The 27,412-nt window shown below is 39.1% G+C and overlaps 1 protein-coding gene across 1 annotated transcript; it reads right to left on the reverse strand.

Annotated features, from left to right (window-relative positions):
• PPIG (peptidylprolyl isomerase G) lies at nucleotides 1,467-27,233 on the reverse strand. The gene is made up of 13 exons (XM_021399810.1): nucleotides 27,099-27,233; nucleotides 19,096-19,175; nucleotides 18,917-18,991; nucleotides 16,523-16,630; nucleotides 15,981-16,025; nucleotides 13,928-14,015; nucleotides 12,745-12,774; nucleotides 12,517-12,656; nucleotides 6,313-6,517; nucleotides 5,162-5,329; nucleotides 4,018-4,102; nucleotides 3,043-3,179; nucleotides 1,467-2,733 (listed from the first exon to the last, which is right to left on the reverse strand). Exons 2-13 carry the CDS (start codon nucleotides 19,154-19,156, stop codon nucleotides 1,623-1,625), a joined length of 2,253 nt encoding a protein of 750 aa, XP_021255485.1. The 5' UTR covers nucleotides 19,157-19,175; nucleotides 27,099-27,233; the 3' UTR covers nucleotides 1,467-1,622.

The raw sequence follows: 27,412 nt of genomic DNA on the forward strand, positions 1-27,412 counted from the left end.
AACCATTCTCCTAAGAAGTGATACTACACACCTCTAGTTTCTGTCCAGTAAGAGTTTCTCACTCTGTTCACAATCCTGTATTTTCTTTTGTGCTCAAGACATAACAACTTGTTATTTCCTTTAGAGTAACAACTGTCTGGAGCACAACGTCAAACCAGGTTTCAGCAATTCTGCTCATCTGCTGTGGACACATACTCATAATAAAGTGGGTTATTATATGGCAAAAACATAGACAAACATTACAAAAACAGTAAGAACAACTTATATCATGCAATCAAAAGATCTGCCTTAAAAATTAACTATTGAAATATTGTTACACTTCAAAACAGCTTTACATTAATGCCCTTAAGATTTGTAAGAAACCTTAACATTTGCCAGCCCTCGGTGCAAGCAGATTGAAGGACTGACAGAAACGCTGGGAGTTTGTACCACATTTGTCCTTTCAACCCACAGGGTAGTCATGACATACCAGCTCTGGGCTTAGGGCACATATGTGGGCAATACTGTAGCAACACAAATTGACTTCCTTCTCTTTTATGAAGGTGTGGTGTTGACAAAGAAACAAGGTAGAGTCCTAAAGGCATGAAAGGAAAGCAGAAAAGGGAGGGAACTAATCTGAGTAATGTATGTTTGAGAACTGGGAGGAATCCACAGTATAGTCTCTAGAAAACGAGGATGCAAGGAGGGAAGCAATTTTTTTCTTAAAATGATAATAATTTAAGGGCCTGTCTTAAATGCTTTTTCAAACTGGTAAGCAGCAACAAAAATAGAAAGGATTTGCTGGTTCCTTATTCTGACCAGTGACCACCATCTCCGAGATGTGCAGACACCCACTATGAATTCTGGTAATTCTCACTTCTTTGTGCATTCATTAACTAGGAAGTGAGACATGGCAGATTAAAGCACCCAAGCTGAATTTTCTACGGTAGACAAAGATGAAAGACAAAGATGGAGCAAGAAGAGGGAGGTTACAGAAAACTACAAGTGAAGTGATGAGTACTTCAAAAAACCCTATTCTTCTACAGACAAATTTAGGACAAAGAAAGAATTCCCAAACGCAGATGACTGCCTTACAACACAAATGAATTCTACTGTTGGCAGTGACAGAAGTACAGTGAAGAATTAATTTTGTAAATCACAAAGTGAAATTAATTTAAGTCATTCTCCTTCACTAAAAATCAAATCAAATCCTAGGATTTGTACCTACCGAATTACAAATGTACCAACACTGGAATGATGATGACCCCTTATAAAATTATCCTAGGTTTAAGAATACACATAGTATATGCACAGCTTTTTTCACACATGAAAAAAGCTTCTTCACAGGTAGCCACTGTATGCACTAGTCTAAGTTCACCAGGTGGAAAATACATGTGGCACAGAAAGTACCTTCTTAGCTGCCAACAAACAAGGATGCATAAAACAAGGAAATATTTAAAACACAGCACACTGTATTACACGTAGAATTTGTTTTTCATTTCAAGTTTATTAAAACTTTAGCAGTACAAATGATCCAGGTTTTAGATTATCAAAAGACCAAACTGAAGTCCACATCTTAAAAAAAGGCGTTCCTCAAAACGTCTCTAAAACTTTGAGACAATGGAAACATTAAGTCCAAACACTCATCCATGCCTGTCATCATCTGTTCCAGGACTTGTTTCATGATCAGACTTTTTATCCTTACTAGGGGCATGATCTCTTTCCTGACTCTCTGATTTTTGGTTAATTTCTTTTTCAGCTGAAGATCTGGTCTTTTCCTTGTCATTACTCCTGTGTGAGTATGATTTTGATTCTCTCTCTTTGCTACTTGGTCTTTTTTTTGAATCTGGACTTCTATCTTGATCTCTACTAGACTTCTTACCTTTACTGGATTCAGGACTGCTACTTTCATGGCTTTTTGAATGCCGTTTCCTTTGGCTTTCACTATCATTCCTCTTATATGAGCTTCTACCTTCTCTATTTGAGTACCTTTCTCTGTTTCTGCTTTGACTTTCCTCTCTCTCTGAGCTCCTTGAGTTTCTCCTCCTCCTGTTTTCTCTTCCTCTGTATCTATCTGGTGTACCTCTCCTTTCTCTGCTTCTTGATCTTCTTCTTCTTGATTCTCTATCCCTGTTCCTTGAATATTCTTTACTTCGACTGCGATCTCTGTCTCTGCTTCTTGATCTACCTCTTCTACCCCTATCTCGGCTTTTGCTTCGTTCCCTTGTTCTACTGCTGGAACTATGTTTTCCTCTAGCATGCTCACGCTCTCTGCTTCTTGACTTATGTTTCTCCCTGTCTTTACTCTTCCTATGGTCATGTTCATTACTTCTTGAACCTGCCCTTCTGCTTCTCTCTTTACTCCTACTTCTTTCTTTATCTCTCCCTCTAGAATCATAGCGCTTTTCTTTTTCTCTGTCTTTCTCACGGTCCCTTTCTTTGCTTCTTGATCTTCTCTTCTCATCATGTCTGCTGTGTTTGGAGTCTCTTTCTTTACTTCTTGATTTCTCTCTGCTTTTACTATGGCTTCTAGATTTACCTCTTTTCTTGGTCTTGCTTCTATTATGCTTGTCATCTTTTTCCGAATTCCTTCTCGTCTCCCTGTCTTTACTGCTGGATTTATGATCCTTTTTCTTCTCTTTTTCCCCTCTTCTGCTTGGACTTTCAGAAACTTGTCTGTGGTCTGATGTTTTTCTCTCCCTTCCTCTTCCTGGGCTTTTTTGATTATCTTTCCTGATTTCATTTATTTCACTCCTCGGAAAAAAAAGATTAAAAAAAAATTATTAAATTTGAATCCCCTCCACTCTGAAAAATGAAGTCAGGAGTGAGGCTGCTTCACAACTGTAGCTTAAAATCACATTACATCATTTATAATAACAACTACATTTTTATGGTAACCACAAATGAGCATGATTAAAGTCTGATAGTTACACAATGGGATAACCAAGTCAGTGTGTCTAGTTTTCTTGGAATTAACTATAACTGAAAATTGAAGACAGTATGTATTACTTTTAACGTATACAAAAATTTAAAAGCACACACTCCAAACAGAAATCATCTTACTTGTCCCCTTTTATCCATCTTTCTCCACTAGACACTCTCATTCTTTGAGCTCTTTGCATTTCTTGCCTCCAATGTGGAGGAGTTTCACTGCGTCGGAATCGATCTCTTGACCTGGATCTGGAAGGAGTCCGGTAACGCTTGACAGAAAAAGAAGAGAAAACCAGGTACAAGTTAGCTATCACAGCATGTAAAATTCAAAGCAATGTTTTAATCCATGGTGGTTGATTCTCCACAGCACCTACCATGACTCAGAGGTATTCACCAAGCTCACACTGAAAAGTTACTATTTTTTACTGAAAAATATATTTGACATCATTCAGCTAAAGCAGGAATAAAAAAATATCTGATCAAGTAACTACTGTAAGGTAACTTCTCCTTCGGGATGGTTGTACCCAAACATTATTTAGAGGACTTCTGTTAAGTTTTAATTAGTACAAATGCAACTCACTTTTCTGACAATGAAAATTCTTCTTAGCTTTGACAACCACACCAAAACAGTACTTCACACTTTTTTCGGAAGTTTTTATTAAAAATTTGAAGGATAGACCATTATAAATACGTTTGTTACAAGTAAAGTATAGCACATGGTTGCGCAAAATCAGAAGAAGCAACCTAACAAGTTCACCCTTGCCAACAAAGGCAGATATCCTTCCCTGCATTCCTGTTACTAACACTGTACTGGTGCTGGTGTTCACTAGAACACTAGAACTCTGATCTGAGTCAATTCACGAATTCACAAAATACTAGAGCAATGCAATGAAAGCATTTGTTGTTTTATGTTCTCCCTCCTTCAAGTAAACTCGGTATGCAAACAGGAAATAAATTTTCCCTGTTGTCCGACTTCAAGCTTTAGCCCCTACATCAATTACGATCCACCCATAGATTATTTGCACACTATTTACAAAATTGACCACCCTAATGAAAATGGAGTGCTACCGCGTTGTTTGCTTTGAGGAAGGGATTGCAAATATTTACCCTTGGTCCTCTTCCTTTTATTTTCCTTCCAGATCTGGTCACCAGCAGCCTTCTCTGGTATGTTGACTGGGAATTCGATAGATTACTAAAAATAAAAATTGGTATAGTTTGTAACATCAGAGAAGGAAGGAAAGAAGATAAAGACAATTGCATATCCTCACACAGCTCTGACAGACACTATTGTGTCCTGGCAGTGATAATACAAAGCCACCCTCTGCTATCAGTTCATTTGATGAGAATAGCTGATGTTCACTTGTAAGGTCTGATTAAACCTTCTATTGTAAGACAACAGAAACTTAAGTGGTGAAGTTTAATTATTTAACTGCATTTAAGCCTTTCTAGCATTGGCAGAGTCAGCTACAATAATGGGCAATCATGAAATTCTACATCGTGTAATTATAAAACTTAAAACCTGAGATGGCACAAGTTTTATAAAACAGTGTTCATGGAACTTACATAATTTCCTACAGGCATATTCAGTAGTTATTATACAGCAGTAGCTTTCCATGTGAAACTTCCACTTAGGGGAAAAATAACCTACTTGAGACAAAGCCTGAAGAGGTACTGCTCATGTGTTTATTTAAGAGATTTAACCTAACGATAGGTAAGACAAGCTTGCCTAGTCTCTATATTGAAAAGATTTCATTTGAAGGAACCTTAGAAGGAAAAGAAGAAAATGCAAAAACTAATTTTCTAGGTGTGCTTTTCAAGGGAAATTATGAGAGGGATGGCTGTTATGCAGAGAGATTTTCAATATTACTATATCAGCTAGTTAATTAAAATTTCTCATGAAAACTTCAGATTTGGTTACCAGGAATTATTTCACTGGACTGCCAAGTTCTTTTTTGAGAGAAGAGTAAGTTAGAGACTCAGCTTGGACAACTGTAATGAATTCTAAATGAAACTGCAATCTATTCCATTTGCTTTTTCTTGGATCAGTCATTTTAAATTTTTCATTCACCAAAACCATATTCAAACATTAAGCTTTTGCTCTAGGAAAAAAAAAAAAACATAGTTGCCAACTGGAAAAATAATTCAGAAGTGATCACAACATTCAGGTGTTTAACAGGGAAAGAACTCAGCAGTTTTAATACAGCAGTATGACCATACCACTATCAGTGTCTAGTCAGATGCAAAACACTACCTCTCTCTTTCCTTCTCTCTGCTTTTCCTCTCTTTTTCTTTCTCATCTGCTTTAGGAGGGCTTTTTCTCATTAGGAATCGGTTTTCAGGTATAGGAGGAATTTCTTCAGGACGGACAGTAGATAACGGCTGTGCTTCAGGGTTTTCATCTTCACTTTCACTAGATGAGCTATATTTTTGTATAAAAATAAATATTTATGCTTAAGGCAAGTTAATTGGATAAAAAAAGCTTTTTATCTATAAAAATAATTCAGAAATCCTCTCAATTCAGCATACAAATGATAAAATAAGAAACTTGGGGAACAAAGAGAACTGTTTTAGGAACAACTTCTTTTTCCTATATCCTTACTCTGAAACATGCAACTGCAGTTGATTTTTAACTAATACTTTTAATTTTAGGTAGTCTAGTGATGCAACACTGAACACTTACTTTGTATTTAGACAGACTTTTAAAATAAATATATATCAAGAAAGTCAAGTTCAGATTTTTACACTCACATATAACAGTCTAGAAACTATTCTAACTCCCAAGTAGTTGATATAAACGATAGAAGTCTGTGAAATAGACTAAATTTTACAGAAAGCAAGCTTAGGTCCTAAGTGAGTATTTCTTACATTCCACAATTAGCTTGGAAAAATGTGACTTGCACTGACAGAACTACTAGATCAGAAACATCTGCTTTCAGAAGTAAGAACTTTTTGTGTTTCATCACCTTCCAGTGAAACTGCAATAGTTTCGGCACATCGGTCAGAACTAATGGTGTTAAGTATATTCATCTGTACTTAATTTTTTTTTCTTTAGTTCTGCTTACGCTCCTGTACAGTACAGGAATCCCACTGCATACAACTGAAATTGAACTGTACAGAATTACCATCGCTTACTTAAAATCAAATATTCCTGCAATTTTTCAAATCCAAATATGAAAGTCTTGGTCCATTTCCTTCATTCTTTTACAAGCTGCAGTATGTATGCATATAGACATTGTCCTTTGCCATCAAATCAGAAAAAAGGTCATATACGAAAACAGTCTCCCAAACTTCCATACATCTAATTCCTCAGTTACAGAACAGTACTTTGTGTTGTTACTGTAGAGGAAAAAAATACTGCACAGGAACATGTTTTAAAAAAAAAACAAAACCCTCAAGACTGACCTTTTCTTGCTTTTCTTTCTCTTTTTCTTTTCTTTCTTATGTTTCTTGGAATTTTTCTTGTGTTTCTTTTTTCGCTTTTTAGATTTCTCTTCTGAAGCGCTCTCAGAATCCGATGATGAATCAGAAGATGATTCTGAATCACTTGAACTTTCCGAGTCACTGGACGAGGAAGACGACTTGTGTCTTTTCTTTTCTTCTTTTTTGGCTTTACGTCAGAACAATAAAGACATATATTTACATATTAAACAGTTATAAATAATTCTCAGAAAAATCCACTTCCTAAGCTGCTTTTAATTGTGTCACGAAAGCGCTTCATCAAAATACTCTGAAACAAAGTTTTGGGGGAAAAGACTGTCTCTCTCAAGTAAAATCCAGTACATGTCTCTAAATATATAAGGAATTTCTAACCTTTTTTTTTCCACAAAGAACATCTGAAATGCTAAATTTGTACTGTCAAGAATTAGTGTAACTGTGTATGTTTTGTGATAACATTTTATATAACATAAGCTATATATGCACTATTAAAAATTAATTTCTTAAAGTTTATAAAATAATTTGACTTTTGATGTAATCTGACTTCATGTAAAAGATACTCAAACCACAAATGAGAGAAGTTTACAAAAAGAAAATAAACTGTGTACACTAAGTCCATTGAAGTCAGCCCAGCAGAGGGTAGACTCAAATTACCAATTTTGCTGCTAAGTGAAACAATGCTCAGAGAACAGCCCTAATCCTTAAGCTCATTGTGTTTTTTCTACACAAAGGTACAAACTGCTTACTAACCATCTGCTATGAAAAAGAACCTCACTAAAGAGCAGACTATTCCTTAATTACGTACATTACCATTTCTTGTGTGTCTACTGGAGCTGCAAATCAGACATTTATTTGCAATGTGACAGTAGTCCAGTAGGAAGTAATACAAGAACACACACATCTTTTTATGCCCTCTAACTGAACTCAGACCTACTTAGACATCACGCACTTCAGGTAAATTAATTAAATGGCATGGATACTCTCCAATGTGTTAAGAAATCTCTATTAAGCTATTATCCACAAAATCAAAATTTCTATTGAAAGCTCCAGAAGGGCACACTGGTTGTTTCTGCATAATCACAGTTAAATTTTCTAATTAACACCGAATCTTATTTGGCATGGCTCCTACAAGTTGCAGAAACATTCTATCACTAACTGCACAACGTAATACCGATGCAGACAGAAAAAAAAAAAAAAGAATCTTCACCACTGAACAATTATACCTAAAAAGTAGTTCTACATAAGCAGGCTCGAGATCTGAAGGCTAAGAAAACCAGTAACATTCATTTAGAGAACTTGAGGCAGAGGAAACACTTCTATAAAGAGTAGATCTGGAAACTGCCCTTTGGAAAAACCAAGCAGCTATTCAACGGAATAGCACATTAATTTTGGAATTATCAATATTAGGATCTACAATTGCTTTGCAGACATCATCAAGTTGACTGATGCTTGAGAGAGGCAGCAGTAGGCATCAGTAGCAGCAATCATGTGAGTGCAGCGTGGAAGTTCTCCAGTTTGACAACAACTTGATCTCATTTTTCCAAAATGACAACTTAGAAGGTAGCAATTTCCCAAAGATAATCAAAAGCAACAACAATTACATTAAATATTATTGTTTAATAATACCGTTTAGTTGGTAAAAAATAAAAATAATAAGTCAATTTCTGCCTTGGTATGCATTATTTGTAGTAATAGGCTAGCACTTCCCACAAACGTAATTTTCATGGGAAACAATAATTCTCATTTGGACTAAAATTATAAAATCAGAGGACAGATCCATAGTTGGCCAACCAAAACACGATTCCAGTTGTGGTTCAGATAGATTCTTTCTGATAAACAATGTGCCGTGGGAACTTCATATTGCCTCTTGTATGGTGGATGTAACTGGATATGCTTTAGAGTACAAAATTAAGCGGATACGTACAATACTAACTGTGTAGAGACACAGTTATGGTTCCTAATGGAAATGAGAGTCAGCACATCTCAGAAAATAAATAGGAGGTATTACTTCTCCATAGGAGCAACCTATGTACTCTCTGATGACAACTAACTCACTCTGTCCAGGAGCAAAGACTATTTTGAATACTGAACCAGTGTGGTTCTGGCCAATTAAAGACCAAAACAACAGACTAAGCCACTCCTGCAGCACAAAGGTCAGTGAGAAGGAAAGAGACTTCTATTCACTGTTCAACTGTTCCAGATCGTTAACTTCAGGATTAGGTTTCAGCTTATGGTCACATCTGAAATTGATGCTTTACTTCCTATTCCATTCACCATGACATATATTCACCAGACTTTATGAATTACATGACCACACTGCACAATACAGCCTAACAATCTCCACATTTCAGTGTGTTATGAAATGTAGCAACTCTTAGTTAGACACGTGGTATGAGACTCCTGGACCTGAAAAAAATGACCTGGCCAGAAACAGGCACAAAGGCCAGAACAGATGATCTCATCTCGTAATTCACAGCTTCCATCTCTAGCTTCATTTTAAACCTGTCAAAACCCAAACACACAGTTTGTACCCAATGGTCAGTTCACTTAAATAAATCCACGAAATAGAAAACTGTGAAGCAACAGTTTAGAGCAACCAGCTCGTAGAAAGAGGCATACCAATGCTATGCAAAGAGCTTACGGAAGTGAATGTCTAGGGGCTGGAGGGACAAGAAAAGAAGTAAGGGAGGAGACAAATCAGAAGTCCAGACAAATGTGATTTATCAGAGCTTTAGAAAGCAGTGATTCTCTGTTTTTTTGTAGATAATCCATGATTACTAAATGCATAACTTTGCATCATCACTTCCTAATTTTCACAGGGGAAAAAAAAAAGCGCTAACTGAAGTGATTTGTTCTATTACAAAATTGTCCTGTGATGAATTAGGAAGACAGCCATAATCCTTTTAAGCTGCAGAAGGCACATGTTTACCAGCAGTGGTTCTACAAGGATGTCTTTAACATCAGTGAAGATCTTGAAACAAAGCTAGCAATGCACTCTGCAGAATCCTAATAAAAAAAAATGCCCTTTTTCATGAGAAATCTTCATTAAAAGCTCCTGACAAAAAACTGTCCAAATTGCAAGCCATTTTTGTTTCAACAGTAGCACAGCTAGTCCATAATGACCTTTGTAAACACTGACACAACATCAGTGGGTTTCTTTAAGTTTGTTGTGGCTTTTTTTGTTTGTTTTAAAAAGAGCCTCTAGAAATTTCCGTTAAGATTTTCTAAAAATACCAGTTGGCCAAAGAGACTCTTCCTTTATAATTTAGCTTTTCTAATTCACTTTCACTAACTCACCTTTCCACTCCAAATAATAAAAATAAGGAAAAGACTACAAACATCCCACTTTTCTAGGCAATTAACCTCTAATCCCAAGAGAAAGTTTCTGTTCAAAGCCTCTGCAACACTGTAATTCAACTGTGATCTTTATATTATTCAATTCACATAGCGCCCAGTAAGTTAATTCAGTCAGGCGATCATCGTCTCATCCCTAAACTAATTCAGTTCTTCTCTATGAATGCTTCCTTCATCATAGAATTATTGGATGGCCTGGGTTGAAAAGGACCATAATGATCATCGAGTTTCAACCCCCCTGCCATGGGCAGGGTCGCCAACCACTAGACCAGGCTGCCCAGAGCCACGTCCAGCCTGGCCTTGAATGCCTCCAGGGATGGGGCATCCACAACCTCCTTGGACAACCTGTTCCAGCACATCACCACCCTCTGAGTGAAAAACTTCCTCCTAACATCTAACCTAAACCTCCCCTGCCTTAGCTTAAAACCGTTCCCCTTTGTCCTATTACTATCCACCCATGTAGACAGCTGTACCCCCCCCCCGTTTATACGCTCCCTTCAAGTATTGGAAGGCCACAATGAGGTCTCCCCAGAGATAACATGCTCCCCTTCATAATATACTTCATTCCAATACTCAAGACATTAGCCCAAAATCTTTCCTCAACTTTAATCGAATAGAAGAACATCCAAATCACACACCTAGCTTCTACTGTGATTCCTCCTGGTAGTGCCATCCTGGCTTCCCAGACAAACCCAAGAAACATTAGCGCACCATTCCCTCCACAAGGACTTGCCCATTCCTTTGTGTTGCATATCAGACAAGCCTATAAAATAGATCTTAAATTAAGTCTCCTTTGCTGTCATAACATAACCTCCCACATAAATTCACCACCATTATACTTCCCTCACTGTCAATCTCTTTATTCCTTTGCCCTAGATAACAAATTCCCAAAAGCAAACTCCTCTGGTAACTGCTTCGTATTTCACAGCATCAGTTCATTTTTGCCTACTACTGCTGTAATGTGCTACAAATACTTTCTTTCACTGTTAGATGATTCAGCTGATCATCTTCCATGCTGCTACTCACCTTCCAAAAACTGCTCCTTTCGTCTGGATTCCCTGGCTTCTTCCTTATACTCATAGGTATCAGGGTTTCTCCTGCTTCTCAGCTTTGGACAGAAGCTTGGCTGATGTCTGGCTGACAAACTCTTCCTTTGATCTCTGCTACCTCAGGCTAACACAGCTCAGTTGCTTCATATCACGCATTTAGCAAACAATCCCAGCCTTGCATGGTGACTCTCTCAGTAGCAGTGGACTTCCCTCTGTAGATCCTACAGAAAGCCTTTCCCTTTCAATAGCAGGATTCTCCACTCACCAGGATTGTTCTGCAAAGTAGCACCTGCATCAGGCTGGCTCTGCATTAGTGCCCATACTCCTCCCTGCACTCAGCCCTGCTCTCTGCCTTCCCAGTCCTAGCGCCTAAGTCTTGCTGATTTCCAAATACTCCTGCTGCTCACTATTATTTAGTACTCTGCCTTATGGCCAATTGAGCGGCTTTCCCCCATCACCCTGGCAGCAACCTTTCTCCATGGCACACCAGACCAGCTACAGGAAGCAGAGTCTCCAGGATCCTAGCAGTACCAAGCCAAAGATGCACAACCACGCAGACAAACAGGTAGGACCAGTCAGATCTCTCCAGAAAAGTTAAAGGAAAAATGCCTTTTTTTTTTTCCCCTGTTCCTTTGATGAGTACTTAAAAGCCTGTCTAACAGCTGTAAGTCAGTTCAATTGAAACTAGCCATCCAACTTCAAGCCTGTTTGAGTGGCTTTAAAAAAAAAAAAGGGTTTGGCTAACCAAGGAAGACACAGAGCGAGGGTATCTCACCCACTAGCTCCATCCACACTATACACGTATTCCTACCTCTTCATTTTCCAACCGATATAGCACTACTGTATATTGTCCAGAAATCTAAAAACAATGTCCTAACATGCAGGACAACTCATGAGTTAATTTAAGAAATTGCAGAGCTTTTGAGAAGTCATGAGCTATTACTTAGAATTTTGAGGGATTTTAAAGATCACTTCAGACGCCAAATTCATGCTCCAAGGCACCGCAACAGGTAACCAGAGAACTACTATAAGGAAAACAAAACGACCAAGAAGCACAAGTTTGAATGCTTACATTTTCTTTGGCCAAAGATACAATTAACCTTGTCTCATGCCTCAAAATCCTTGGTGCAACCCTTCACAGTATTTATCACCAGAAGGTGCTGAGAACAAAAAACCATGACAATCCCTATTAGAATTCCGACTAACCATGTATCATGAGTCTCATCTACTGAGATTTTCTAGTGACAGCAGCATCTTAGATTGACCCTTATTTTGTAAGAGAACCAGAATCCAGTCTCCAATACCATGTTCAACTCTGGAACGGCAGAGCAAAGACAGATTCTGTCCCATTCCAGTTTATGAATACAGTTTATAGCTATTTAACAAGGATATCTGCTGAAGAGTAGGGAAGTCTGAAATTTCCCTATGTGCCTGTTCTGGAGACTTACCTGAAACTTCAGTTCAATTCAAAAAAGACACAGTTATTGAAGACAGTCAGACTGTTACTGCACTTAACACCTTCTTTAGGACAAGTGCTTACCAGTTTTGTACTAAAGCTGAGCTAGTAGAGAAGACATCTTCTGCACCAAAACCAATTATGTTTTTTAGGAGACAAATTGTACTGCAGTGTTACTTACTTCCTTACTGATCATACCTCCATAATATTACCAAGAAAGTGTCTAGTTATTCTAGTATCTACCAGTAGGGAAGAAAATTAGCAACATTATATCACAGTTTACATATACCTAAATGTATAGCTAAAGCTTACCTTTGGATTTTGGAATCAACTCTCCACAACTCAGTATGCGTACTTCAGCATATGGTTTACTAGATGCATCTGTTTTCTGGTTTTCTATTTCTCTCACAACTTCCTGACCTGAGATGACTTGTCCAAAAACAACATGATGTCTGAAGAATTTAAGCAAAAGCAAGAATTCTTAATACTTAATTTTTAAGGCAGTTCCCAAAAAAGTATAAGAAAGTGACAGATACTTACCCATCTAAGTGAGGTGTAGGTTTAGTAGTTCTGTTGTTTCCAGTGGGTGTAATTTAAAGAGAAAAACAGAAGTCAATTTTAGTGGAAAGCAGACAACATTTGAAACATATATGCAGATGATGAAAGTTATTGAGTGAATTAATAAAACTGAATACAACCAATATATATTATTCTAAGTTTGTGTGCAGTTAAAAACATTGCATGGTTTACACAAACTACCTATTCAATCCCTTACAACATCTTACTGAACAAGTACTGATAAATTTTTAGACCCATCCTCATTTAAAAAATGTAATAAGAATAGTATTTAATAAACTGCAGGAATACTATCAGGAACAGAAATAAAAATTAAGGCAACTGTCTTAGAAGAGCAAAATTGAAAAAAAGAAAACTTATTGGAAAATAAATCAGCAAAGGAGGAAAAAAAAAATTTGTATGTGCAGAACATTTGACATCAGAAGTAGAACTGACTCTCTACACCTGCAGACAATTGAACAGTTCATAGCCTTCCCCAATATTATGACTACTAAGGCACACACATGTCAGCCGTGGCAAAAACAAAACAAAAAAACAAAGCAAAACTGAGATAAATACAGTAATGATCACCCAAATATTCCAAAATAACAGTTTAATGGTAAATCACAAGCACAACTTACCACGTTAATTAAGGTCATGAGACATGGCTAAGGACTGATGAATTTCAACTATTTACTTCTATAACTGAATTAAAGAAGCATGTAATGCAGATGCATTTCAAAGGTTTAAGCTTTAGATAGAGCTATAAATTAGACTGCATTGAGAAGCCATCTTGTGACAGAAAATTTCTCTGCTACCTTGAGCTAGAGAACCCCCAGAGCTTTTTTGCTTCCTTCCAGACAACACATACTAGAAGAAAGTGAAAATGCTTTACAGGGAGCTAACAGACTTACATCATTGCTTGAGTTAGAAGACAGCTACTGAAAAGGACCAAAAGTTCTTTTGCACAGACAATAAGCACTAAACAGCACAGTGATAAAAAGTTTCCCTAAAGAGATCATTAGGAAAATGAAGACCTCCATGTAACTCCCTAAAGAGGCATCAACTTTTATATGTTGTAGACTACCACCCATACAAACCCAAAGAATTATCTTTACAGCTTACAAAACAGCAAATCACACACAATTCAGAACAGATCAATACTTACATAAAGAACTGTGAACCATTTGTATCCTTCCCTCGGTTGGCCATTGAAAGAAGAAATTCTTTGTTGTGCTTTACAGCAAAGCTTTCATCTAAAATAAGTATTTTCAATTACTTTATATATATACACACCGCATATGCTTAGAGGAATGCTCTAAGTAAACTCATCCATGTTAAATAAATTCACTAGTCACATCTGTAAAATGTTGCATTAAAACAATTCAAAATAATAGCTATTTATTCAAATACATTATTCTTTTCATTCTAAATAACATAATTTAAGAAGGGGAAGTGTGAATTAATAGTTTATAGCCTGAGAAAAACAAAAAATGAAAAAATGAATTTTCTTATTTAAGAGATTTGTTCTATTTTTCTTGCTACCAACATTAATAGAGCAACAGCTGAAAATAATGAGATCTTTTTATTCTCCACATGCTGGTCACTACATCTTTGGAGTAAAAAAAAAAGTTTTTAGCTGTGCACTATTAAGAAACCCTATTTCTTCCACGAAGTATTTTACTTTGACTTGCTTAGTACACATGGATAGTCAGTTCGATGGCAATAACAAAATGTTTCTGTTTCTCTGTCACCTACACAAATGACCTTACTAAGCCAGTCATCAAGAAAATAAATTCAACTTGAATTAAGCTTTTACTTCTAAACAGCACATCACTTTGACAGTTTAGATTAAATCTTAATGAAATTGCACAAAGTAATCACCATTTCTCATTTAAGACACCTGTAAGAGAGAAGCCTATCTTCCTCCTTCCACAAAACAGCACAAAGGCTGCTTAGGGATCCAAACTATACCGATGAAGTTTGCCTAGTACTCCTTAAGATACAAATGGCAGGAGCCAGCATTAACAAAAAAGAAAAGTATGTAATCTGTAAGGTTATGGTTTCACATCGTACAGTGTAACAGCCAGTAATACGGATAGTCCCATTTACTCTGTGGTCACCTGTATAACTGCTGTGTTGCATAGCACTGAGTGTCTATCTAATCCTACAGTTGAGTCGGTTAAGGATGCCACATAAGCAATACTTTCCATAGATTCAACTTCACACTGTGACCGAGCTGAAAAAAGAACAAAACACCGTGCAACCACCAGAAAATACAGGTTTTGCTGCTTCTCCCACCTCTCTCATTTTCGCTGGTTCTGATTCTTGCTATCTATTAAATTGAATCCACTCACTAATAGGGAAACAAGTACATTCTTTAACAGTCTTCAGACATTCTAGCAAGCTGAGTCAGTTTGCAGTTTGATCCGAATGAGGGCCAGGGCAAGGTATGACCTCCTCCTTTTAGCAATTGCAAACTGTTCATTCAACACATCTGATATAAAATTGCAGCCTGACTCTGCAGTGAACCATTCTTTTGATGCTTTGCTGCAAGTTCAGACAAGGTCCAATGTTAAAAGTGGCAGGGAGGATAACCAGCCCTGCCAGTAGCAGTTAGCCATCACATGGGCTTAGGTGTAATATGAAACTGCTCCAAGAAACAGAGATGCTCCAGTACACTCCTGACAAACACAGGCTGAGAAGCACGCTGGAGAGAAAAGTTCTTATGCACCAATGATTGAAGTAGAACCAGTACTGTGAGAAAACGGATGGCTTCCTTATACTTAATTCCTCTTGGGTTCAGAAAAGCAGGGTTTTATACTGTCATACAAAGGTAAGATTTGCAAGAGAGGCAAAATAGAGTCAAGTTTTCTCCTTTTGACTGGAAGAAAAGGCAATCTAACTTTTAGCTAGACACCGAAGCAAAAAAAAAATATATGTTCAGAATCAGAATACTATGCGGAAAAATTTTCCTAAAATTGTAAATCCAGTAAAACTGACATATGAAAGGGTTTGTGGTTTTATTTTTCATCAATTTAAAAAGTTCATGTTTTAAAAGTAAAATAATATTACCTGAAGTAAAATAAAAGGCCTCTAATACCAGACAAAGCCTTCACAAAAACAATGAAGTTGTTCAGGTTTACAGAATTGAAACTACAGAAAGTATTGGTAATTGCTTATGGTACCACCAAAATAGAGCAGACCGATACAACTCTCACCTTCAAAAAAGCCACCATAAATGGATTCTCCTCCCCTGCCATTTCCTTGAAAGAAGAAACGTGAGTTACAACTTACAGTAGTGCAAAAAGTTGCATCATGTGAAAGATGCATTGTAATGCAAAATACTGATATAGCTGCATCCAAGTCACTAACATTATTCTTCAAGACTTGCAAAGATCAAGACACATCTTCATAGTACCATTAAGCAGAAGCAAACTTGGAGAAAAATAGTTTTCCTACGCATTCTGCTATACGCTCCCTTTTTTCTTTACTTCTCAGCAGCAGATGTATTTTTATCCTCACATTTATAACTTGCAATTAGGTACTTAATTCTCTGAGATGTGAGGTCACAGAGCAGAATGCGTGTATATAAACCTATGTATTTTTGTTACACAAGTCTACATGTAAAGTTTCTTATGCCAAAAACAGGTAAAAAAGCAGTTACACTGCATTATTAATGTAAATTAATGATGCTGTCTAGGACTCCCAAAATATTATACTGCATAAGCATTAATTTTTTCTTGACAGATTCACATCATACCTTCACTGAAGTCACCTCCTTGGATCATAAAATCTTTCACTACCCTGTGAAATAGACAACTTTTGTAATGCAATGGCTTTTGGGTGGATTTTCCTGTACCCTTTTCACCTAAAGGAGAGGAAGGGGAACAAAAAACAAAATGACTCTTTGTAGCTGTACAATCTCCGTTACAAGAATTTGTTATTTAAATGCTTAATCAAAACTATCTACCAAGCTCTGAAAAATTAATTTGCGAGGTGGACACATAGTTGTAATGCCAGTAAGAAAGCAACACAGAAACTACTTTTTATTTCTACAGTTATACTAAAACAACTCCTTACTGACATTAGTATACAACATAACATAGTAACAATCTTTTTTTTTTTTTTTTTTTTTTTTTGCCAGTCCAGCCACAATTAATTCACAGAGAATTAAATTAAGAACTCCACCTATCTGGAGAGGCTGAATCATGTAAGGGGACAATACATTACTATTACTGCTGAGAAGACTTCTACGTAGATTGACTGAAATTAAACAGCCAGATTAACAGAACAATCTTTGCTCAGAAGCAAGTGAGAAACTCAGATCTTCAGTTACAGGATTGAAGTAGCATAAAAGCTCATAGCCAAAAAATAAAATGGAAAAAAAAAAGAGGAGGAGAGAATGAGAAATGATTTTAAAGGAATTTTGTTACCTTCCCAACTCACGATTCCAACTGCCAGCCTCCTGCTCTGCATCAGTTCTAATTCTCTTCAGACTTATAACCAAGCTCTGCCTCAGCAAAACACTACCTACTTTTGCTCTGACCTTCAAATAATGCCTCTGCTGAGTTAGCTAGATGAATGGCTCATGGTGGGGGCCCTGTGAATGTCAGAGCCAACCTCAAGGTAACAGTAAAGTGTAAGAGTAAGGAGCAGGGACTACGCTAGAAGATAAAGAATTCTTCCTTTCACTGCTTCCAAACCATTAGACTGTATCTTCTTACAATCTCATTCTGAGCTGCAAAACTGGCAGTTGCCTCTGAACTCACCTGCTGCCTCCACATGGCTCTGACTAGCTACAAAAAACACTTCTGATATGAACTTTGATAAATGCGTAGCTGTATACTCTACTGGCCTGTCACACACCTAACACATAAGCCAGTAAAAACAGAGGCGCTGACCCATTTCAAGAAGATAGCATATCTTTTTCAAAACCACCAGAAAAAAAGGCAAGCGTAAATAAATTAAAAATTAAAATTTGTTTATGATCAATAACATAAATACTTAGTCAATATACCTTCTTCACTATTCTTAAATATTTTAAAGCAGCATAGTTTAGCCCATGATTTTAAATCTGATTTGATTTTAAACTAAACAATGAACCATGTTTCTGACCTAAAATGCCGTTCAAAGACATCAAGACTAAAATTTAAATCAGTTATCAGGGAATAACATCTTATGCAGTAAATCTGACTTTTGGACATTTGACAGAAAATAAAGAATACCATGGACACGTGAAAACATGCTACTATCCAATAAAAAGAATCACATTAAGGTTAAGATTTGTTAACAATTTTTGATAACCTGATTCTGAGCCAGTATACCTAGATGAGATAATGCTTACATTTGTTGCAGACAGGATAAATGCTGCACTAAGTGTTCTAGCTAACTTGACATGAACGCAATTATGCACTCACACCTGACTGAGATCAAATTAGTACTGAGTGACTCAGTATTAACAGCTATGAAGCACTGACCTGAAAGACAACAAACTGAAAGAAAAGGAGGTGGAAAATGCTGAAGACATTAAACACGGATTTACGTATTCACAGAATCATTCTTGTGATAATATTCAAGTTCTGCTAAGCTGTCAGCATTTCCAACCAAAACAGGTAGCGCACTGAGAAATAATTCTACTTAGAAATACTTCTAGGAAAGAATATTCTTAAATAATTCTTTCAATAAATAAGTTGAATTTCACTAGGAGCAGAAATCGCCCGTATCCAACAAAATTATTGTGAAGCAAAAATATTAATGCATACCAGCAACAGCTTTCAAACATATTAAAGTATTGTAAAACTGAAAAGTAATCCTGCATACTTGACCTCTTACAGGGTACCTTTACAGACTGGATGATGTTATCCAATGCAAACAGTAGTATCCGTGCTAGTAAAAGAATAAATGCTGGCACAGTAAGCTGATTAAGTTGATTAGTATATGCTCTCTGCAGCGTCTTAAGCCAAAAACTACAACTGCTTTGATTCTACATCAGATGTATATGTCAAGTTTGCTAAATCTGCAGAGATAACAAGAACTAGTGTTTGATGTACTTAATTCTATACCTAAAAAAAGTTAGGAAAAGGTACCACAGATGTTAAATTAGCTAACGTGGTATTACATCTAGAATTATAAATAAACATTAAAATCTACAAACCTGTGCAAAGGCAGCGAAAATTCTCACATGTCTTTGGACACACATCTGAAAATAGTTCAAAGACCACTCTTCCAGCTAGAAGAAAATACCATATTTGTTAGGAAGGTGACTGGTATTTGTATTATTCTTAAGTATTTTATAGGAATATGTAATTGAATGGATTATTTTCATTCTCTTACCAGGTACATTGTTGATGGCTATGTCAAAAAAGCAACGAGGTCTCTGGACCTTTACTCCCATGGCTTCGAAAATTTTAATACTGTAAATAATAAAATAAAAATGAGTTTACCCCTCTGTGTAGTGAGTCTATGTTCAAGTTCCACAATGTGTAAGATTTTACAAAGACAACAAAAACTGCAGAAAAGAAAAATCGAAAGAAACCTTAGAAACAGGTAGCAAAATGAGTATTTTTAAAGATTAAGAAAGCGCTATGTATATTAGGCCATTTTCACATTTTGTGGAACCACCCAGTAATTCTGCTCATTCTTGCTACAATGTTATCAAATTTAAACTTCAGTGACATATTTCAGGTGAGGAAATACAAACACAAAACACACTGTATGGTGTGGGGATAATAAAGCTTTAAGTCTTCTTGTTTTCCAGATGGTATAGGTAATCACTCAAGTTGTCTGCTCCTAGAATACTTGAATCTTCAAGGTAAAATAGCACCAGAGGAAGACAAAGTCAGCTTTGAGACCAGACAGCTGTGCAAAGCAGCTTTTTGCAACTGCCTTTCAGCTGTTCAGACAGACTCATTTTTGGAGTCTGCTTGGCTCAGCATCAGTGGCTGAGGAGGCCGCGCACCTTCTGGTCAGGGGGACAAGCCTCGGGGCAGCTTCTTTTCCTCAAGAATACACCGGTGGCTGCAGTTCACTACCTGGCCAGTTAAACTCAGTTTCTATTAATACACCCCGACCACAAACTACAGCGGCTCAAGAAAGTACACTGTGCTTGTAATGTTTAGGAGCACAGTAAAGTGGACAGCCCAAAGTGATGAACTTCAACCACTGTAGTTGAATCCATCATTTTGTGACAGTGTAAGATGAACAGTCTTGCTGCTAATCTCATATTTTGCTTTCACTCCCCATCTATGCTGACAGCAGCATCCACCTGCTCTCACAAAGAACCGCCCATATAGCCTGCTCCGCTGCTTACACAGTACATTTTCTCCCATGGTAAACTACAGCAACAGCTTAGACCACAGCTCTGGGCAGCGACTCCTGCAGCCTGGCTAGCACACCTCTCCCGTGAGGAACTCCTCAGCGGGATGTACAGACCTGAGGCGAAGTGACAGACTTCTCGACTGTGGAGGTGACAGGCTGCTCCTGATTGCGTGTGCTATTTTGTGAAACTTGGATGTAAAGAAGTAAGCAACGTAACACGACGGATTTTCATTGAGTTCCTCTCAATAACTGAGCAAGTCAGGTGGGCGTGCTTTCAGAAATACCACGACTTTAGCCACAGATAAGGAGATTGGTCAAAGAGCAGAAGCTAAGTTATGATGATAAAAACTAGAACATGTTGCTATGTTGAGGATTAAACTTTCATTTTTAGGTGTATTTCACAGATTGTTGTGGATCAAAACCATTCTATATCATAAAAAGGAGGTAGATCTTTCATAATTACTGCCAAATGAAGCAATTCTGGCTTTGTATTGATTCTTTTCCTTTTATATCACTGCTTATCTGTTTATCTTGATAGTTTTAATGCAACTCCTCTCATACCTTTGAGTACATAAATCCCCTTATTTTTGTGTAACAAGCAGTAACTTAATTTCCTTTGCAACCGCGGCCTTCCAACATCACGTTCAGTCATAGCACTTCTCTGAGGCCCCATCCTCAGTGAATTCAGAGAGGGGAAAAAAACAGCGATGGCAAAAAGATCCGTACGACTAGAGTACCTTTTCCAGAACTTGAAATTTAATCCATAAATTCTTTTTTTTCTTTTATTGCCAGAAAACACTACTCAAATCTAACAACATACAGCATACACCCTTCCTAAAGCTTCACCCATAGCTGTGCCGCAAAAGAGCCTCAAAATATACAACTGTTGCCATCTGTCAGTCCAGTTTCTGAAGGAGAGGCTACAAGGAATCAAAAGACTCTAGAACCACATTTGTCTGCATTCCCTCTCCTTGTGCTCAGCATCATTCCTAGCATCTTGCCAAGATTACACAGCGAAAAATCACAAGAGCAACACAGGAAGGATTTACACGCAACACCACTCAACAATTTATCACCCACATGATTCTTAGCACAGCTAAACTGTGCAAACATGCAGAACCTCAGCAGACATATGCTTAGCTGCATAACAAGTACGTTAATTCACACAAGCCAAAGATTCACCAAAAGTAGCAGCAGCCCTGCCTCAGCCTTCTTGCGCCTCTTGCTGAACTGTTTGCTGTATCTCCTCCATTAACAGAACTTTTGTAGCCAGCCAGAGAAATAGAGGAAGCGCACATAGCCGAGGACTTGGATGTTGCCAGGTCACAGGCTGCTGGACCCAGGACAGGCATGCAGGGGATGCAGCTAAGGCAGGCAGGAGGACAGGCTGCCCTCACACCCGACCGCAGCCAGGCTGGCCATCAAATCACACACCGCCAACAGCACAACGGGCTACACAGCCACACAGGAGAGGAAGAGATCATTTTATTGCAGAAAGCCTCTCATAACAAATGCTAAAATACGTACTGTTTGGCAACCAAACTGACAGATTGAAATGAACTGAGATACCTAACGCCCAGCAGTGTGGTAACTGACTAATTGTACCCAAACTTGAAGCATTTTGGCCTTCAGTGGGTTGGGTAAGGAGGGATTCAACCCTGCTTTACAGGTAATCTGCTTGAGAAATAAAGAGGTCTGCATGAACATTTATATTCAGTATTTCAGCCAAAAAAAAAAAAAAAACACAAACTGCTTTAACAACTCATGTAACAGTATCCCTTCTCCAATAAACACTGGCAGCACGTGGCGCTAGACAGCAACTGCTCAGGGCAGGCACACCGAGTGGACACACATCACACCAAATAAAAATACCTTCTCTTGAGCAGATACTGCAAACGCCTCTTTTGAGGATAACACTAACAGGTATCTCTTTTTTGTGCAGCAACTGACTCTAATGAGTTAGCCGGAACTGTCTCATCTTTAAAATAATTTTGAAAAAAAGAATCAAAACCTACTGGAAAGGCTGGGGTAGGCAGGGAACTAAATGTACAAGCAGGAGAGAACTGACAGGCTGGATAAACTTAATTACACCCCTCATCAACCAGGCTAAAACATCAGCAACATTTACTGTAAACTATCTATACCTCAAGAGAGCATTTGCTCTCCAATAGATGCAAGTACCTTTTGTACAGCCAGCACTTCAGACAGATCTCCTCACTGAGGAGAGTACTACTGAGTTACAGATGATCCATGGAGTATTTAACAACAAATACAATCCTTTACAATGATCACTCAAAACCTATCTGTATAAAAAGCAAGTACATGGATTGATTCCTGAACTAGCAGAGAAAGGCAATTTGAGAATACTAAGAATAAAAAGAGAGAAAATTACAAGAAAAGCTCAATACTATGCGTTGGTAACAACAGGGCTTACATGACTAGTATACTTTTCTCCTTAAATTTATTTTCAGTTAAAGTAGATACTATTTACTGGGAATATGATTCTGAAGTCAATCCAAAAGGCACCCACTGTATCTACATACAGAAATATGCTCTGGAGAAGAGCAATCTTGACAAGTCAGCTTGCTTATTCCTTCCAAAACTCTGTAATAAAGGATACAATAACCCAAGTACTACTCTGAGATGACCACATCACTCAGCATTTTCATCCACCTTCTACCAGAGGAGCTTCTTACTAAGAGAAGAAACAATGCAAAAAAAACAACCAACCACCTTTAGGCCCAACCACCCTGGGCATAGAACAGCCCGTTTGTCAATAAATACAAAAGCACTCTACGCTGAACTGTTAATTTCATTTGCAGAAATAAAAGAAATACAACAAAAAAAGTTCTGCCAGAACAGCTGCAGCAATAACCAGCACATCACCTGCTGTGTCTTTCAGGGTTTGCATCCCTTCACACCTGCATTACTCATTATTTCGCTCAAGTATTTGTTGGATAAAGTCGGGCAGCTCACAGCCAGGCTGCAGACAGCTGTTCCCTTTCAAAATGAGCCACGCCAAAGAAAAAGATAACCCTCACAGTCTGTTCACAACCATCTCTGCCAGATTATCACTCGTACTAGTTGATACGCTAAAAAACACGTCCTGCAGAATTCATGCTAGCAAGGATTGAGTAATAATACTGCTTAATATAAAAGAGTTCCTTTCGACTGAAATGGGTTACTCTGAAACGTGCACTCACAGATGCACATCAGCTGGAATACCCACGTGTTACGCATCTCACAAGAACTGATGCCAAGCAGCAGTACAGGACTATTTCCCAGTTTTGAGGAAAAAAAACCCTTCACCTATAGCCATGCCACACAGGTCACTGGACTGCAAATTTGTTCCAGTCCCTGCAAAGAGCAGAATAGGTTTGGAGCAAGAATGTATTTAGCAGGAAAAATATTACTACATCCTCTTCTTCCATTTCATTCTCTGTCATCACCTACTCATACCTGCTCTCCTCTCCCCTACTTTTACTTTCTCCTTGACTTTGTCTTCGTATTAGTTTCCTTGCATCAATTTACAGTTGTCTTTGGCAGTGGTCTTCATTTGATGCCCAAATGAAAAATAAAGCACATAAATCTACATTCCTGGCATTTTGTTTCAGGTCATCTTCAAATGCACTAAGACAAATCTACACTGATTTATATTGCAAAGATAGCCATCTAGAATCTTCAGAAATATTTTTAAGTAACATTTTGAATCTAGAGAACACAAATACACCAAGTGAACACACCAAGCACGCATCACATTTACTAGGGCTGTTCCACAATCACTTAAAGCCAAACGTGGGCTGAATCTCAGAATGGAGGGCTCACACAACAGCATGGCCAGCCCTGGTACAGGTGGGTCCCCTTAAACACATGAAAACTACACCCTTCTCTGCCTCCTTCCAAGACAAGACTTTGGCAGTGGCACATATCAGCTTAATATGACAATGCAGCCATAGCCTGAGAACGGTACATGTTTGGTTTACACAGATTAAACTGCAAATGAATGTATGATTGCTAAATGAGACATGAAATCTTAGTACTAGCACCATTCCTGTGTCAGAGCTTCCAGCTCTGTTAGGATGATACTGAAGGCGACAACAAAAATCCATCCAGCCCAATCCCAGCCTCAATAATTTCCTCAATGTCTTCCCAAACAGCAGGATCTTTTCCTATCAAAAAAACCCTCCTGAATAGCTGCAATGACAACTAAGGAAATTCACTTGCTTTCGTTTTACTAATCAGCAGCACAGGATTTTGTTTTGCCAACAGATTTATAAAAAGGTACTACATTTCAACACATTTCAGATTTTGGATGCCGTCTTTGCAATCATGAGGATTTAAAGATGTTTTGAAGAAAAAAAGTAGTATTTTACAAAGGTCTGTGGAATTTCTCAAGTAATGCTGACAGTGTTTTTTAACTGTTGATATAAAATCTTTCCCCCTAAAAAATGCAATCAAGAGAAGTGGTACCTGACAAGATCAGCCACTGCCTTCCAAGAGCCTGCCATCCTCTTAGATGGTTGTTAGATATCATGTTCAGATTGGTTCTGAATAAATATGCAGAGCGTACTCCTACACTACTGCACAGCAGAACTGATTTACATTACTTTTAGTAAGATTTTTTGCAGTTAACAACAGAAAATTGAGCTTCTTGTATTGAAGTACATAAGGAATGCACACATAGTTGTAATGTCTCATTTGGAAGGACACAAGGTTCAGCTGAGAAGCTAACCTATTTCTAAAACTATATGAACATGGATACAAATTCTCACCAGATCATGCCCTTCCCTTTAGTGTCCTAATAAAGGACCTAAAATGAAAAATATCTTAAAATATCTATGCACTTACATCAACAGCAAGGAAAAACCTTTCTGCTAAGAGTAAGTCACATTTTTCTATCATCTGATTTTCACAGAAAAGTTTCAGGTTTTTTCCTTTTTTTTTTTCTTGTCTGCTGTTAAGAGTGTGAAAAAACAGACGTGTTTCTCCAGGTCTGTGCACAACTAAGTGCCTTTAGTTGGTGCTCACAGAACTCCCAGAAGTGGTGAAGAACATGAGTATTTCAATCCTACCATTCACAACTGGAAACCGGAGCAGCATTAGGTCCAGAAGAAGCCATTAACTAATAAACCAGAATTTTAGAACTAAGAAAATACCAAGAAAAAGCAAGCTTTAGTGTTGCATAAAAGACAAGAAGTTTTTAAAAGGTACAGTGTAATCAGCAAGTCAGTCACCTGCTGGAATCACCAAAACAGACTTCAGAAGAGAAATCTCTTCTTCTTTCCCAGCTACGGAAGATCAGATTAAGGCTTCACTGTGTAACAGCCGAACACACGGTTTTTAACACTGACCTACATTTGCCAGCCATAACCCCCAAAAATCTTGTTCTGTGATCTCTTGTTCTCCTCCTCTCTCAACTACTTTAGTTCTACAGCCCTTCCCAGCCTCACCCCAACCTCCAACCAAACCCTCGCTTTATTAGAAGACAGCTGGATGTAGCCCTGGCTGCTTCCAAATGGAAGGTGGCTCTCGTATGGGAGCACACACAGCACGGAGGAGTGAACTAGCAGTGGAGACATCACACTGCACTACAGTAACATCCTCCACTGCAGCAGATATGCTTAACTCCCAGCTTCCTCATAGCCCGCTGACTTTCTGAAATCCTAATGCAGGAAAAAAAAAAATTAACAGCTGGATGATCGATTAGCTAACTCCAAAACAAAAATTATTTCACAACAGACGTCTGGAAAAAATGGTCTTAGTAAAACGTATAGCACCAAAGGGTGCTCTCCAAGGATCGTCAATACTATTTTGTATGTCCCCCTTCAGACCTACCCCATATACTAAAGCCATACTTTTTTCAAATTCTTAAAAGTAACCAAGAAAAACCATGATAAATCAAAATTATATGCTCTTCAAATGTAGATAAAGTATTGCTTCATAAACCATGTCTAGCTGTCCTATTTTGATCATTAACATGGTGGCACCTAAAAATATGACTCATACTGATCCCTATGCATTATTGTGAAACAAAATAAAGCAAAAAAAAAACCAACAAAACCCATTATCTATCTCCACCCAAAGAACAGCTTTTCCTCCAAGTAATATGGAACAAAGACACGAAAAACTGGATATTCTCTCTTACTAAAACATAACGAACTTAAGTCAAACACTGAGCAGCTACCAACCAGACAGACTTCCTTATCAGTACTACGGAAGACTCCCTTCATTCTGAGCAAACTGTAATGCAATCTAACAGAAATTTCAGCCTGTTTCAATACACCATTCTTTTTTCTCCTAAGCCTCTCTCCTCCAAAGCCTCCTAGAGATTTAAAGAATAACCGTACATATGCAGTACTAATAGCTTGGTCGTGGCCATAAACACAAGGGGTTTGACACGTATTTCCCACAAAACCCCGTGAAGAGCTTTAAGAAAGCCCTAGGAAGGAGCCGGGGACCCTCCTGCCGGCCACAGCAGCTCCTCCAGGCTCCGCTTCGCTGGGAGAGGCCTGCGGAGGGAGGAGAACATGTGGCACGCAGACAGTCGCTTACTTCGCCTTCTGGCGGAGGAGGAAGGCTTCATTCAAACTCCGAGGCCGGCGCCGAGCAGCACCCAGGCCCCGCGCAGCCCGCCCGGCGGCACGTTCCGCAGCGGGGAGCCGTGCCGGCCGCGCAGCCCCCACCGCCGCCCGCGGTTTTCAGCAGGCCCCGGCCGCCGCCTCCTGCCCCAGCCCGCTCACAGCTCCCCGGGCCCCACGTTCCCCCCACGGGCCGCCCTCACGCGGGGGGCCCCGGGCCCTCCCCTCGGAGCCACCACCCCGCACAAGGAGCCGCGGCGCCCGGCGAGAGGGACCCCGCGGTGCCCTCGGCGGGCCGAGGAGGTGCTCGGCTCCCGACCCCTCCGTGCCGGGACTCAGGCCCCGCGGCGCCACGCCGCGCCCTCCGTCCCCGGCCCCGGGCTCTCGGCGGCCGCCCAGGCCGCGGCCCTCCCCCGGCCACATGGCGGTGCCGCCACTCACCCCGCTCGCGGCCCGCGTCGCCCCGCGCTCCTCAGCGCCTCGCCGCCATGTTAGAGCTGGTGCGGCACGGACTGCGTCAGTAGAAGGAGAGGGCGGGAGGGGGCGACCCCGGGGGCGGTGCGGCGGAGAGGGGCGCGGAAGCGGGAGAGGCGGCGGCCGACCCTCGCGGGGCCGGGAGGGGCGCGGGGTGCGGGGGAACCGGCCGCACCAGAGCCCTGCCTGGCAGCGGGGACCGCTCGGAAGGAGCCCGAACGGTTGGGGGAAGGGGCGCCCGCCCCCTCGAGCTCGTCAGCGGCGCTCCGCCCGCCGCCTCC

This window comes from Numida meleagris, chromosome 5, assembly GCF_002078875.1.
Source record: "Numida meleagris isolate 19003 breed g44 Domestic line chromosome 5, NumMel1.0, whole genome shotgun sequence".
Classification (NCBI taxonomy): Eukaryota; Metazoa; Chordata; class Aves; order Galliformes; family Numididae; genus Numida; species Numida meleagris.